Source organism: Mustela nigripes, chromosome 3, assembly GCF_022355385.1.
Source record: "Mustela nigripes isolate SB6536 chromosome 3, MUSNIG.SB6536, whole genome shotgun sequence".
In the NCBI taxonomy this organism is placed as follows: Eukaryota; Metazoa; Chordata; class Mammalia; order Carnivora; family Mustelidae; genus Mustela; species Mustela nigripes.
In genome coordinates this window covers 128974431-128991856 of record NC_081559.1, presented here as the reverse complement: position 1 = coordinate 128991856, position 17426 = coordinate 128974431, and the positions used below count along the sequence as shown (strand labels likewise).

General features: G+C 36.8%; 1 protein-coding gene across 1 annotated transcript in view; it reads right to left on the bottom strand.

Annotated features, from left to right (window-relative positions):
- The window catches only part of NKAIN3 (sodium/potassium transporting ATPase interacting 3), a 638062-nt gene that overhangs the window by 258823 nt on the left and 361813 nt on the right, over positions 1 to 17426 (bottom strand). The window contains exons 3-4 of the mRNA XM_059395511.1: positions 12167 to 12304; positions 3112 to 3192 (exon numbers count right to left, since the gene is read on the bottom strand). Coding sequence (XP_059251494.1) covers positions 3112 to 3192; positions 12167 to 12304 — 219 coding nt within the window. The remainder of the gene's footprint in view (positions 1 to 3111; positions 3193 to 12166; positions 12305 to 17426) is intronic.

Below are 17426 nucleotides of genomic sequence, written 5' to 3'. Positions count from 1 at the left end.
CTTTCTAAGTCCTTTATATGCATTATCTTATTTAATACTTTCAACACTTCAGTAAAATTATTTCTGCGGTTTTCCTCAAAGGAAACAGAGACTCCAGGAGATTATGTAAATGCAGACCCATAATTATCGCTGATCCCACCACACATGTACACCTTCCTCAAAAACAATCCAGCAATTTCCTTCAAGTTCTGGAAGATCTGAGGAGAATCAGGACCCTCAAAACCAGTGACAAACACATGATGCACAGCTGATTGGCAGACGAGCTAAAAAGGAGAAAAATATCTGGATGTTGGGATCAAGAATCCCCATGGAGGTGGGGGGGCGCCTGGGTGGCTCAGTCATTAAGCATCTGCCTTAAGCTCAGGAAATGATCCCGGGATTCTGGGCTCGAGCCCCGCATTGGGCTCCCAGCTCAGTGGGAAACCTGCTTCTCCTTCTCCCATTCCCCTGCTTGTGTTCCCTCTCTCACTGCCTCTCTCTCTCTGTTGAATAAAAAATAAAGTCTTAAAAAGAGAAAAAAGAATCCCTATAAGAGCCCAAATGTAGAATTGTCCATGCCCACAACAGTGGGCACTAACAGTTAATAAGAATGGTTACGCAGTTCCTATCACCGGAATAACACTGAGAAGAGATAGGGTGGAAATCAATCGGAATCCAGTTTTGGGGAAAAGATCTGTTATTTTAGAATGGATATTTTAGGCAAACAACCAGGCCAAAGGAGACTTCTTTTCGTCTATTCAAGTGGGTAATGCCAAGAAATGCCTTCACAAACTAGCAAGAAATAGCTCTAAAAAAGTACATCCCAGCATATATGGAGAAGGAATTTCTTATAAAAACTGCAGTCCAGTCTGGAAAGGTTGCAGAGGGGCTTGGGTTTGTCAAATGTCCTTAACTCGGTTCAAGTTTTCAGAATAGATTTCCTAAACTGAAACTGAGGCTCAACTGTGGCTAACCAGGGAAGTGTTCCCAGCCTTTGAGGCAGTTACTACAAGGAGAACAACAGAAAATCTTTGGAGTCATCTATCCTTTTAATGACCTAGAATAGTTGGTTAATTGCCTAATGGTATTTGAGTGCGTGATGACATGAGAGACTGGGCCTAGTATATCCGTCGTGTTTAACCTCGCCCCCAAAGAAATGAGAAAGAGAAAAACCCTTAACAGGCATATTGATATTAGAAAGGCAGTTACAAAAAGCAATTTGCTGAAGTTACCTTGCACAGCGGAGGGAAAACAGACTGGTATGGAACAAAGACTGCTATTACCTTCTTACCACTTGCGAGGGTTGTTTTGAAGATCACCTGAGTCACCATAAATGATGGGCTTAGAACAATCCTTCATACCCCACAAGAGTTGATTACCACTACCATGTATCGGCAAACTGGTCCCGTTTTTCTCTCTCACCAAGACTTAACGAGGTTAAATGATTTGCCTAAGGGCCTGTGGTTAATAAGTCCTAAAGACAAGATTTGAGAGAGACTTAGGATTTGAAGTTCAGTTTCCTCTGAGCGTACCATGTTACCAATTCCACAGGATCAGTTTCTTCTGGTCTAATATTTTACCAGAAAATTTGGTTTATATGGAAGAAAATAGAAGAGAATTACTACCCCGTACAGTAATGATTTAAAATGACCATTCAAATTACAAGATATAAAATGCCATGGTTTGAAAAATGCTATGCTTAACTTATTATTCACATTTATTATATTCACAAAATTTGCATTTTAAAATTACTTTATAATCTGCATGTTACAGAAGATAGCAAGGCACTGATTTAAGTACTTTTTTCTGTCTTAAAAATTAGAGATAGAATGTGATTAATAGCACAAATATTAAAGGTAGGTACTTGTGCATTCGTAAAAAAGTCAGTATTAGCAATGTCATTTTTGGCTCCCAGAAACATTTGCCAATGTGAGAAAATGATGACAAGTTCTAATTATAAAGTTATTATAGTGTAGAATCAAGAGTAACCAACTCGGGAGGTTCTGGAGAAAATCTTTCAGGGAGTTTTGCTGCTTAGAGGAATCAAAAACTCTTTGTTACTCTAGTGGACTTCAGTGGAGCCTTACAATTCTGAGTCTGAGCTGGCCTATGCAAATTTCTAAGATCTAAAGCTGCAAATGCTTGTAGGAGACCATTATGTTACACAGACATTTTCAGACGATCATACAATAGAGTAAGTGAGCAGACACAGAGTCGATAACGAGAAATCTAAAAAAAGAAACAAAACAAAACACAACAACAAAAAAACTACAGCTTTCTTATTCTTCTTGTAATTATACTGTTCCATTTCTTCTCTATGATTTCTGCAAATAAAAATTGTGCTGGTTTAAGAGGAAAATGTATGAGACACCCAGCTAGAAACTTTACTCAAGATGCTTTTACATTGGGATGGCCATCAAAAGCTGGTTTTGCCGGAGTCACCGTGAAAATTGTGTGCTCTGCTGACACTAGTCATAGACAGACAGAAATGAGGCTGGTAACATGTTGCATCAAAACAGCTCTCTTCGTCTGAGCAGAATTTCAAGATGCACTTAGTTGTTAGTCAAGTGACCCTCCAACTACACGTATAAGGCTTTCATCCTTTGTCACACTTTTTTTTTTCAGAATTCGTATTGAAGCAAAGATAGCGACTTGTTATTCATATTGATTATATTAACATTTTCATTAATCCCCATTTCCACTTTAAATTATAGGAATGCTCGAAACCATTTTTCACTTAATATTTGGGACTGTTGTCATTGTAACATGAAGCCTCTTTAAGCGGGACACGAGGATACACTAAAAGCTGAGTTTCAGTACAGCTTAATAAACCACCATAATGCCAGTTTTGAAATTTTGAAATCCCATTAAATTAACACTCTCCCAATATCATTCTTTTCTGATCAGTATCCAAACTTATTTTCGATTAGTATTACATTTCTAGAGTTACTTAGATTACTCTCTCTTTCTCTCTCTCTCTCTCCACACACACACACACACACACACACACACACACACACACACACGGACACACACACACACACACTCTATACACACACATACATATAGTCATAATAATTATTTATTAGTGTACTCTTTTTAAAGTGTACTTTAAAAGCATGATAAACTTACCTTAGAGAGTCCACCTACTTCCAAATAAAAGCAGATAATGAACACATTCCAGGTGACCCAGAGGGCAGTCCATACTGTGTACTAGAAAGAAAGGGGGTAAGGGGGAGAAAGAGTTGAAAAAAATGTAGAGATGGAAGTCATGTATACTAAATAAATCAATAATAAAAATGTCAATAAGTCTAAGTCTTCTGGGAAGAAGCAGGGTGCATTCAGAAAAGAGTGCTCCTTATGAGGTCCCCTAAGATCTAGAAATTAAAAATCCAATAGTTTCTTCGGCTTTCAGTAGATGCCAATAAAGCTAGATTTATTTTTAAAGTGCTTTGCTGGCTTGCAGATAAAGTTAAATCCAAGTGCTGACTTGATTTCTGTTTTCTGAGTATTAGCTTTTCCAGGGAATACAATTATGCAAATTTTTGTGAGTTATTTGTCTATCTTTTAGTTATAATATTAACCTGTCAAGTTTTTAGGAATGTTAGTCAAAACCCGGCACTTCCATATCTCTGAAAAGACCATGTTTGAAAATAGATGTTTGGAGTAAAATTAACAAACTTCCCTATTGAACAATTTTAGTATGAGTGGAGTGGGTATGTCTCCAAAGCGATCATGTAAAATATTTTTTCAAAATATACAAAAATTAAGAAATGGGATGAAGGATGACCAAACAAATGAGAAATTTCCATAATGGGTTTATACCTTCCAGTCACATCCAACAGACTCTAAACATGATTGCCTTACTGATTAATTGGTTTTATTAGCATAATATGTCTTAGGAAATGCCTTTCCTGAGAATATTGGTCAGTCTGAATTAAGGTAGCCTTGGATCAAAACTCATCTGTGGAGAAGGTCTTAGGGCACAATACACCCAATCACGGTTGAAGAAACTGAGATGTACAACTGACATACGGGCTAGCTTGGATGACTGAGGATGGAATTCACTCTGGAAATGTAATACAATGGTTTTCTTATTCATTTTACTGTACCACAAAAATCTATAAATCCTTAATTCCTTAAACAGACATACTAATTAAATTGCTGCTTTTAGCGGTGATTTTAATCATCACATGCTATTGTTAAATTAAAATAATTATTGAAATCATTTCGTTAGCTTATTCTGTGCTGTCTCAAATATAAAATTACGAATTTTAAACATTGTGTAAAATGCCACGTTCCTATCGGAAACCTTATCAAAAGCTTTTAACTATTCATAAAATTTAATTTATGTTTTGTATCTTTCTGTCATTTATGATTTTTAAAAGGCTTTCAAAATAATCTCATGTAGGTGCAAAGTTTTATAAGTGGTTACCTTTGATGTCACATCATCTTTTGTGAAGGGGGTTTTACTTTTGTTATGTTATGAATAATAATAATAATAATAATAATATTAATTATTATTATTATTATTATTATGAGTTAAGGTTCCAAAATCACTGGAAATTTAAAGAAGTTGGCAAGTAAGTTAAATCATTAACACAAATTAAAATATACAGTGAGGTTTTTGGTATTTGTAGATATTGTTGATGCTGCCAGTATTTTCTGTTAGTAAAGTCTTCTGATGTGAATGAGGTTAGACAGTTTTTAAAATGTGCCAAGTGCCTTGAAATACACTTTTATAAGTCACAAAATGTTCCTATGAATAGTGAAAATAGCTAATCTTCATCCTCAACTTTTTGCAAACTGATCAAGTCACAATAACCGCAACAAATTTTAAAGCTGTTGCTAATCGGTATCTGACATTTTTCCTTCTAAATTAATCTCATTATGAGTCCATCAGAATGAGAGAACAGTGCAGACTGCTAAGTCATGAGAAAAAAAGCCAATGATAAAGGTTAAGTAAAGACATAAAAAAAAGTAAGACTAACATAAGGAAATAAATAAAAGTAATTGCAAAGCTATATGATTATTAATTATTAGGACAGAGAACTTAGACGTTTAAGTATTCTTTTAAAAAAGATAATCCACTCATGGTTTTAACAAATACATGATAAAATAAATCTGTTTAAAAATCACTGCACTGACTCAGTGACTGAAGTGATTCATGCCACTTGTGAACCTTCAAAGATAAAATTATCAGGCTGAGTAGATTCCAAATGTCAGCTGCTAATTCCTAACAATAACATGAGCTATTATTCTGCTGCTTTCTATGTTCTTGGTACTGTGTTAAGCACTTTCTATGTTCCTGGGACTGTGCTAAGTACTTGATATTGATCAGGTTATTCAGCCATCACTCTAAATCAAGCAAGAGAGAAATCATTTGATCACCTACTTAGTGTCATAGCTGGAAGAGGAGCTCTAACGTTCTGACTTCAGAGCTGAGATCCTTAAGTATGACGTGATAGGTTTCATTTTAAAAGATCTTAGGCACAGGACCATGGAACAATTTAGAAGTACTACTTCACCAAATTTTGCAACTCATCAAGTGACCAATTCACCAAATTGTCAGTTTTTAAAAAATTAGTTTCATTTATATAATTCTGCAGCTGGTGATGTACTTGAATAACAATTTATTTTGCACTTGGCAACTAATGTGTTTTGCATGATATAAACATTGTGTTTTTTTAAAAGCCATACTGTAAGCTTCTTTCTTATGATATTGGTTTGTTCACAACAAAAAGTATTTGTATGAATGAGTTTTGGACAGTTATGACATGAAAACGATATATGTCAGCCTGCACTGGAGACACAAGCCTCTACATAGAGATATAGGGAAAGCGATATAAACACATCCATAGGCATTTACCTATACAGGAAGTATTAAGACAACATATGTATTCTTTTTCTTAAAGATTTATTTATTTATGAGAGAGAGAGAGAGAACGTGAGCAAGTAGGGGGAGGGGCAGATGGAAAGAATCTTCAAGTAGACTCCTCGCTGAGTGCAGAGCCAGACATGGGGCTCTATCCAATGACCCATGAAGTCATGACCTGAGCTGCATCCAAGAGTCGGACATTCAACCCACTGAGCCATGCAGGCACCCAATATATGTATTCTTTTTGACATGGGTTATTTTATTTATAATTCAACTGAAATAAGAATTAAAAAGGAAATGACTCCATTTTTAAGAAATACCTTCTGGTTATCATGGAGCATGCTTATATGCTCATATATCCAGATACATATACTTGCAGTATAGAAAACAACTTCCCAATATATATAAAAAATTACTCTGTATAATTATCTAGCTACCTATTTATTTGTTGTACTTTGCCTATGTTCAGTACACATATTTTAAATCCTAATTTACATAAATAAAGCCTAGAAGAAACAAAAAATGTCCATGTGTTTTAAGTAGCTTCCTGAATATTTCATGGTTTTACAAAGATAGTTCAGTGTTTTTTTAAGGGAAATGAATTTTGGAAGTCTTGCAGTCTATTTCTTCCTCATTGAGCAATTAGTCTATAACATGAATTATTTTTACTTCCTGAGCTTGTTTTCCAATTACCAGAAAGAACATTTTTTCATTTATTCACATGTGCATCAATCAGATACAGTATTATGCACAATATGTTAGACTTGGGATTTTAAAAAGTAGGTTTCTTGCTCACTCATTGTTCTAACAGTTTCTGGATTTTAGTATTCATTTCCAGAAGAACTTGAGAGTAATGTGCTGTCCCCTTCATTTTAATTGCTCCAAAAGCAGAGTGAAAGCAAAAAAAGATATATTGAACAGTTCAGTCATTTACCAAGCACTTTGTGTTCGGTTATGTTAAGCAAGTCACATACATTACATAATATAATTCTTAAAGACAATCTGAATCAGGTTTTTACATATGAGGTTAATTATGGGACAAATAAAGTAAATTAATGTCCCAAGACTTCACACCCAATATTTGGTGGGGGGGATATAATATAGGACCAATAAATGGAAAATGGACACTTTTTTAATTTTATTTTTTCAGTGTTCCAAGATTCATTGTTCATGCACCACACCCAGTGCTCCATGCAATTCGTGCCCTCCTTAATACCCACCACCAGGCTCACCCAACCCCCTACCTCCAACCCTGTAAAACCCTCGGTTTGTTTCTCAGAGTCCACAGTCTCTCATGATTCGTCTCTCCTTAACTGTCATGCTGAGTAGTAGCTCAGGAAGGAGGTTTATGATGACATAGCAGGGAATTTTCCCCATAACAATTCAAATTACACAAGTTCTTGTTTGCACCTGAGCTTTCTGCATAAAAGTGCCAATAACTAAACTGTGGACCTAGCAAATTAATTTGGCTTTCTTTCTAATTTTTTAAAAGCAGTTTTGAATTAATTTCCAAAGTTGGTATTTATACAAAAAAAATTTAATTAGCTAATGCTTTTGCATTTAAATTAATTTAAAACTGCCTAATTCAATTACTGCCCATGAAATAACAGATTTAAATAATCCTAAGGTAGAATCTCATTTTGGGATGTCTATGTAAGATTTTAAAATATTTGATATAGGAATAAACAGACAGGAAGAAACAGTTGTTTCCAGAACAGTACTTTATGTTTTCTGCTTCATTTTGTCTATAGTGAAAGAAACACCAAGGATGTATTCAAACCCTACAACTGACCTTGGTATTCACTAAATAGACATCTATGTAGATAGGTAGATGGATAGATAGATATCTCATACCTTGCACCTATGCTAAAATAAATTTCAATCAGTAAAAAGTACCATATGACAAAGTTGTTTTGGTGTTCTAAAAGTAAATATAACAATAACAAACTGCATCTTATCTGTAGTGATACAGATATCCAGTGCTAACTGGATAGTGATACTATCCAGAGTGGAATTACTATTCTTTTGTTTTGTGATTGGCTGCATTTTTCTAATAGTCTTTGCTATAGGACCTCCTCAAATACAGTGGCAGGAGTCCACAACACTCTATTGCTTTTAAAAAAAAAAAAAAAGAATAGTAAGTCAGCTAATGGTAGGTGAAGGCAGAGCAGCACATATCACATATCATGTAAATCCTCAGTTGAGCTCAAATTGAGATAAAAAAGACAGTAAGGCCAGTTTCTCTAATTGAACTCTTGTAGGTATGTTCTGAGATAAGAAATCACTGTCCAGTCCATTCTATAACGTAATCTCATCCAATAGACTTTAATTCATTTATTCCTTGTTTATTCAAGTATAAGTATTTTTAAAGCCCCATGCATACCAGGAGAGACCTAGAATACAGCAACAGGTAGGAGCAGTGAGCCTGCCAGCAGGACACGGGTGAATGGAGCGAGACAGGAGAGAAGCGAGGGTTACTGCTGTGCAGAGAGCTAGTGTGGAAGGTGTCACCAGGATCCACGGGAGTGGATGTTACCCTGGAGTGGGGTGCTCGGCAAGGCTCCTAAGAGGTGACCATTCAGTGGAAGCAATAAGAGTTTTCCAAGAGGGCAAGGAGAATAGGGCATTCCAGGCCCAAAGTACAGTGTATGCAAACAGAGGAGGCAAGGAAACAGCATGTGGTCTTTAGAAAACACAATAGCTGCTATGAGGTAGGGAAGTGGGGAGGGCAGAAGAGGTAAGCAAAGGAGCAGTTTTTATGAGCTTTGATTTTCCATGCTAGGAAGTCAGAAGTTTGCCAATAGACACTGTAGAGGTTGTTCTGAGTGGTGCTTTACCATAGCCATTTTCATAAAGGTGATTAATTCTTTAAATTCAGCTGTGGTAAACCCTGTTTGTTGTCAGAAATGGCAGTAACTTACCATATGAATTTCAGTGCTCCAAAACGACTCTTAACTTGGAAATGGATTACGTTTAACTGGCATTACGGATGATGGTTTCAGCCAACAAAGGACGCTGATACTAAGAATACTGCAGGTGAATTGGAGAGAAAATCTCCTTCAATCAAAAAGCTCTCTCCCTGCTCAGTGAAACTTCAGTATGAATTTCTTCTGATCCAAGACTCCTCTCATTGCCACTGAAAAGCTGGTGCCTCCCGAGGCACCTCTTGATTAACATGGCATAATATGCCATATTTGTTTTCTGACTTTTTCATACTAGAGTTAATCCCTGGCCACCAGTGGTAGATTCAAACCAAAGCATTCATGGAAACAACTCAGGGATGAGCTGCCCGTGGTGTGAAGAAGGTAACATGGCCTAGCCATCCTCCCAATAACAACTTGATCTTCCCATAAAAGGGACACTTTGTGAACAGATTTCCCATGCTTGTGGATTAAGGATTCTTCAACCATTTCTCCCAAATGGACAATTTATACCCATGTTAGAACAAGAGGCAATCTGGAATCCCATACAGGTGACAACATTCTGTGATCAGCTGAGGTGGCAGGGCAGGATCCTTTTCAATATCAAAATTTATACCATGATGCTACCATATCATCTGGAATCTGGTGGCTAAATGTAATATAATAATCATGATAAATCAACTTCAAGAACCTGACAGTACACATCCAGTTCTGCCACTTAACTACCTGGCCTCCTGAGGTTGGTCACTTAACATTTCCTTGTCTGTAAAATTAGGAATGCTGACACATACCCATAGGTATTTGTGAGAATTAAATCCAACAGCATCTTTGGTGTGGAGGGCTTTCCCACCAACTCATTGCTTTCTGGGATATGTTCTGTCCTGGGATACGTTCTTAAGTAAGATAGCAAACAAACAAACAAAAGGTAGAAATCTGATTGGCATCCACATTAAAAGAGAAATTCAACATGAGTAAAACCATGGATAGTTTTTCTAATAGATTTTTACTGAAGACACTTAAAGATCTAAATCCTCCTCCTCTTATGCCCAAGAGGGAAAAGGGAGAGGGGAAAGAAAAGAAAAGACAGCAGAGAACGAAGTGACACCAGTTCTATCATGAATGAACTCTGAATGGATAAACAACTACATGGGGAAAACAATAAATGAGTATTTACTGAGCATCCAGTACGTTCCATGTTCTCAAAGAACACTGCCTAGTGGGAGGACATAAGTGTGAACCAATTATAAAACATGCTCAAGACATAGGACAAGAGTGATTAACTACTGATCAACCCAAACAATCCTTGCGTAGAACGAAGGAAGTGTGCTCCAGTCCCTGGAGGACCACAGGGCTATAAGGGCGAGAGGCTGGAGAAGCGGGTAGAAGCAGGACGCAGGACGTGGAAGTGTACAAACTCTCAGCCCTGCCACCCTTCTCATGGCCCTTTCACAATCTTTTCATCACCTCCTGAGACCCCGGGTCTGTATTTGATCACCAGCATAGCCCACACTTAACACAATGCCAAACACATGGCAGAAACTTGATAAATAGTATTTGAATGAATACGTTAATGAAGAAAAGGAGGAAGAAAGTTAATAAAGAAGGGAGGTAGATGCACCTGGCTGGCTTAGTCGGAAGAGCGTGCAACTTGATCCCGGGGTCATGAGTTTGAGCCCCATATAGGATGTAAAGTTTACTTAAGTAAATAATTTTTTTTTTTTTTTTTAAAGGGAGGGTAGGAAGGGGCGAGGAAGGAAAGGAGGGAGAGAGAACGGACTACCTGTGAGATCCATGCTCGGTCAGGTCAGCCAAGGATATTCTTAGATTTATCTTGCTAAGAGCTAGTGAAGTGTTTTAAGCCCATGATTTAGGGAAAATGCAAAGGGCATACTGGAAGGTAGGAAGGCTGAAAGCAGGCAAGAAGTCCAGTTCCCGGAAAGAAAAGGCAGAAGCCTCAACAGTAGCTGTGTGAGAGTGCGTGGAGCTAGTATGTGGAGAGTACTACCAACAGGACCAGGTAATGGCCCTAATGTGCGCCAACAGCTTCATTACAGAGAGGTAACTGGCTTTCCAGCTCCCTGGCATTTGGGGCTTCCGCGGAACACCAAAATCATAAAATATAAAGTCTGCGGTGAGTAAAAGTGCTGTGTTTACAGTAACAAACTAGAAAACAGAATCCAGTATGATAGTTTGCTATTACGCATTTTGAAGTGTTTTATGCTACAAATCCAAGTGCATGAGAAACCGTTCTAGCACATTATACATGCCTTAGCAGAGGCTGGCTTTCTGAGAAGAAGAGTAAGGCAGAAATTGTTCAGTCCCCGCAGCTGGCTGGGTGATACCAAACTCTCTCAACACCCGGGCAGCCAATTTGAGTTCAGAGTCTCTGTGGGTCACTTCAGTGATGTGGGGAAAGATACAAAAAACCAGTTGGAGATTCGAAATAGAGAACTAACGTATTCACAGAAAAATGCATGGCTTTATTCTTTCCATAGTTGTGCCTGGATTAAATCGAAATTGAAAGAGGGCATATGTTTAAGTCTAGGGTTTTATTCTAGTGAGGCAATGTCACCGCATTGCAAGAAAATACTAATTCTTCTGAACATGGTATATATATTTAGGCTTAATAAGTATTTTAGGTATGTTATTCTTAGTTACAATCACTTATATAGGCTTAATTCTCAGAACTTTACACATGTAGCCTAAAACACTGCCTTCTTTTTAGAAAACAAATTACTGTGAATAACTCCCATTTAATTGTGGAACACAGTATACATGTCATTAAACTGTCCTGCAATGGAGAGTGTGCTGACCATGTTTGGTGTAGTTAGAGTATGGAATTAACATTTCAAATTTATCTTAACAAAATGGAGACAAGTTCAATGATATAAAGTATGAAATACATTAGGGATGAGTACTAAATAACCTTCAGTACAAGCATTTGTAATGCCCTAAATCATTTAAAATTAAGTTATATTACTGTTATCCGTAAATAGTTATGGTTATGAAGGTTTGCTTTTTAGTGACATACATCATGGAAATGGTAGTTAACATACATTTATGTCTCATCATGACATCTGGACCACAGCCAGACCTCCTACTCTATCCAAACCTTGTTTTGATTTTCCTCATGAAACTTGAATTCACTGTTACATGCTGTCTTGATCTATGTGTCTCGTGTTCACACTCATGTTGCTTTGATCTCACTGTAAGCATTCACTGAGTCATTTTCCCACAGATTAGCATCTCCAAACAGAATTCAATACCTAAAGGCTTGAACAACAATGCCACATCATATCCAAGGGAATAACTTAACGATATTTCATTAACGTCCATTTAGTAGTTTTGTAGCACTTATTGCAAGATACAGGATAAAAATAAAACTTACCACCACAATATATCGAGGTCTGTACTGAATAGTTCCAAACAAACCCAATATGACGACTATTATATGTAGAAAATTTCCAAGAATTGGTGCCCACTGGAAGCCAAGGAAGTCAAAAATTTGCCTCTCCAAGGCTGAGAGCTGAAATAAAAAAAAGAAAGTCCATTAGCATCTAATCCAAGCATTGTCACACCATTTTAATATTTATTTCATGCCTAGAGAAAGCTGCCTAGTCAATTTCAATCACACTCATGGACATCATCATCACTAGAGTTGTGACACCCATTTCATGTACTATTTTATGCAACTTCTCTCAGAAAATATGCTAAGATAACTTTGAGGTTATAAAGTACAAAGAGATTTTAAACCTATCCAGAGAACTTGACATATGCTCCTTAAATCATTTTCTCAGTAGAAAATTCAGAAAGATATTTTAGAGTATCATATTCTATGATATAAGTTAATCCATTTAAAAAAATATATATATTTTTTAATTTGAGAGAGAGAGAGAGAGAGTTCAGGTGTGCTCGTGCGGGAGGGGGAGAGCAGAGGGAGAAGCAGACTCTTCTTCTGCTTCTCTCACTCAAGAGGGATCTTGAGGGATCCAGACGTGGGACTCAATCCCAGGCTCTTAGATCATGACTTGAGCCAAAGGCAGCCACTTAACTAACTGAAACACCAAGACACCCTGAGTTCATAATTTTTCAAAAGATTTTATTTATTTATTTATTTATTTGAGAGAGAGAGAGAGAGAGAGAGAGAGAGAGAGAGTGCGGGCACCCAGAAGAAGGGGGGAGGGCAGCGGGGGAGGGACAACAGACTTCATACTGAGCAAGGAGCCTGATGTGACTTGATCCCAGGGTCCTGATGAAGGCAAATGTTAATTGACTGAGCCACACAGGCGCCCACCTAGTTCATCATTTTTTTTTTAATAAAATGATTGGCTTAATATAGCACACTTGGAACAATAACTACAGGCTTGAATGCTAGAAGTGGTATGATTTTGGAAAACAAGCAAACAAAAAAACAAAATAAAACCCAAATCTCCCACTCATCCCTGCCTTCTTGTAAGAAATATAGATTACCAAATGTATTTGGTTTCTTTGCTTTCATTAGTCCATCATGGATGATAATGACTAACCACTTTTTCATAATGAAGCTTAGTGATTTATTTAGTTCTGGACTCATAACTCCCATGTAAAACTAAGTTAAATAATTCTTTTGGATCATATTTTATTGAGATCATATATGAGAATTCATCCTAGATTAGGCAAAATCCATTTTGAATCGAGAATTAAAAATTACGGGACCATTACAATTGTAGACATGCCACAGTTTATTACATTTGCATTATATACAATTACATTTTAATCAATTATACACTGTATTAAAACTTACACTTAAATAATTTGTGTATGATTGATGAAACAGAAGAATTTCATATAGTTCAGTGAATGTCAAAAATATCATTATCCTATTAAAATAATATTTATTGTATTGGATATCTAAAAATTTTATAGTTCCACCTGCTGTATTTGGACACTAATTTTATACCTTTCAGGCATTTTTCTAAATTTATTTGATAAAATAGTAATTCTAATAAAATGGTCCAACAAATAGCTATGTTGATGGCACTAGAAACTGCAGGTTTGAAATGAAAATGGTACCCTAGGTATTTTTCTAGTTAGGTGGCAGGTGTATGCCTGAATAGCTTTAATTTCCATGGACATAAAGAAATGTCCTCCATCCAGAAAGCTGAATTTACCTTGGTTAAAATTCACCTTCAGCAAGCTGTGGAGGAGAAGAGAAATGAGCAAATGCCTAAAGACAACCACACCAGAACCACATTCATTTCATGGGCATTTCCTGATCATCAAGTGATCTGTCACCATCCCCTGCTCACACAAATGAGAGGATGCACAGAAATGGCTAAAACGCGAAATAATCAGAGGAAGGTATGAAGCAGCACCATGTTTTCAATCCCGTTTGTCTGTTCGTGACTCTAATTAGTTCCCTGGAACCTTCCCCTAAAAATGTAGCATTTTATTTATTGGCCCATCAGCGATGTAAATATGCAGTTTTTTATGTCCAAACAGGATGGATGTGCTCAGATAAAAAAGAAAGCCTGAAGAGCAGCTGCAGGCAATTTATTCTGAAAAGCAACCCTATTTTAAAGCTGTCGCGCATCACAAAAACCTTTAAAGTGAACTTTTCAAACAGAGAAAAATCCATTTTCTTTTCTGTCAGAAGATGCATGGACAGCATTCTCTTTTATGATATTAAAGAAAACACACATAATGAAAGAGAAGCTGAATTAACACCACTTATTAGAAAATCTGCTTTCTTTCTTGAAGACAGTATATCTATTAAGTTTGTTCTCTGATAACTTACTTAAAAATGGATTCAGGTGGCTTGAAATAAGAGCACAACTGAAAGGTCAGAAAAAGTCTAAACAGGGCGGGGATCATATCGAGAATTAAAAGAAAGGCAGCTTTAACGACTATTAGAGCCAAGAAGAGTAGGTTTCAGTAGTTGACCCTGAACAACACGGGTTTGAACTGCATGCGTTCTTAGATGAGAATTTTTTTATAAGTACAGGATGGCACTGTAAGTGTATTTTCTTTTACGATTTTCTTAGTAACATTTTCTTTTCTCTAGCTTACATTATAAGAATACAATATATAATATGCAAAATATACAAAATATGTGTTAATTGACTGTTTTCATTATTGTAAGCCTTCCAGTCAACAGTAGGCTATTGGCAGTTAAATTGTGGGGGAGTCGAGAGTTATATTTGGATTTTCAACTGTGAGAGGGGTTGGTGTTCCTAACCCTCCTGTTGTTCAAGGGTCAACTCTGCTGTATTTAAAAAAGTCAACTAACAACAAAAAGTCCATCCAAAGTAAACAAACCACCATTGCATTTTTTTTACTTGATTATTTGATCTAATTTCCATGTTAAGTTATTTTGTCATTTAGCTTATAGGCAAAGATCTTCTCTCTAAATGTCATAATCTCTAGAGACACCACTTATTGCCTTAGAGCTTGACATTAATAATAATGACCCAGAGCCACTAAATGAAGTTAAATGAGATCCAGGTTGCTTTGTTAACTCAGAGAGGATGAATTTATTTTAGAAATATCTCTGTCAAAATGGTTCTCATCAACAGAGCACGCCCGGAAGTGCACACTGGGTGCATCTCTTCTCAAATCCATGGTCAGTGACCTCAAGTTGGAAACTTGACATCAACCATTATGGAAATATGTACAGTATGGACATTGGGAAATGCTAAAAAGCAGGGTTTTGTTTGTTATAAGAATGTTAAACGTTACCTGTACACCACTGAATATAGCACCTAGAAAACAGTAGTTCTGATCCAGAAAGGTAATGAAAGGAAATGATAAAATATACAACGCAGCATGAACAGAAGTCATCCAGCCCCGATGAGCACAGAAGCATGGATGGGTTCAAAGACAGTACCAGCAGAGATGCCACAGCAAAGAAGCGAATGACTGAGACATTTGACGATTTTGAGATATCAACAAAGTAGAGAAATCAGGAAAATTTAAAGGACACTCCAGAGAAAGCAAAAAACCAACCAGTCACCAGTGTAAAACATGAAGCAGTGAGCTAAAGAACAATGAAATCCGTTCTAAGTGAACTGTAAAGAAAGTAAAACTCCAGAAGCTCTAAGAATATGATATAATAGGATATGTTTCTTTTCCTAATAAGATAAAAAGCAAATACAATCAGAATCTTAATCAGAGGAAGGAGAAGCAGGATGGAGGGAAAAAAGGAAGGGAGGGAGGGAAGAAAGAGGACCAGATCAGTGAGGTAAGGAAAGCACGGTTAAAGACAGACAGCAAATTAGAATGGGCAGTTATTTTGAATGTAAATATGGAGAAGCCATTCAGACATTCTCCTTGAGTGGTGGAGGGATAGGACCATTGGAACTATAGGAGAGAAATGTAACCCTAGCTCATACTTGGGACTACATGAAAAGTAGTCCATACTTATTATAATGTAAATGTCGCTTAGTGGATTACAGCTTTCAGAATCAAATTCTAAGAAGTTTGGAAGTTTTCATTATGGTTATGAAACAAAATGAATGTGTGATTTGACTATATAAAGTATGTTCAACAAAAGTTGGGAAAGGCTTACTATTCTGTATGTATGGCAACAGGAATGGAGTTGTGCTCTAAAATTTTTTTTGTAGGTTTAGGCATTTCCTTTCACCAGGCTTCAAGGTAGGAATATTCCCTTTAAATCTATGAATCATTAACTGCAACCCACATTAACCACACATACCAATATCAAGAAATATTTCTGCTTCCTTATTTTATGCCCACACAAATAGGGGCACCTTTAAAATACAGTAACTTTCTTATTTTTTTAAAGATTTTATTTATTGATTTAATTGTCAGAGAGAACAGAGAGAGCACGCACACAAGCAGGCAGAGTGGCAGACAGAGACAGAGAGAGAAGCAGGCTCCCTGCTGAGCGAGGAGCCTGATATCGGACTTGATCCCAGGACCCTGGGATTGTGACCTGAGCCAAAGGCAGTGGTTTAACCGGCTGAGCCACCCAAGCGTTCCACAGGAACTTTCTTATTGATCCATATATTATGTTTAATGATTAACATGGTATTTTCCTTAATTGCTCATAATTATGAATAATTGTGAAAATTAATTTATACTTAATTAAAGAGCTATAAAAATTTTAGGTGACCAAACATTTCCCTGGGCATTTACCTAGGCTGGGTCTACACAATAAGCTTCTGCCCAAACAAAAGCTGGGTTAGAATGCTCATTCTTAAGGAGCGAGTACCCTTGGAGAATCTACTTCCCAGTAAGAAACATGAGCTGGCGTTTGCTCCCATACCCCTTGGCCTTTTACCTTGCTCACTGGAGGCAGACTCAATAAAAAAGATCAAAACAGGGTTTTTCATGTGGGCAGAATCATAAGAAAGTATTTGACCAAACCATAGTTTCATAAAAGACTGTGAAATTAAAGCATATTGTATGTCTGATATACTCGTCTGTTTAACCTCTTGCCTAGGGATTCATGCAGTCAGTATTTTATAGTCATGAAGGATCAAATCTTTCCTTAAAGCGGGAATTTAAAAGCTCTAATTAACTTTCCTATTAGCTAAATTGGTATCAGGCCATTTCAAGTAAGTTTTGAGTTACTAGAGTAGGTTCCTTTTTGTCCAGGAAATCGATGTAGCCCTTTGCTCCACCACCATCATCCTGGTTTCCTTTGC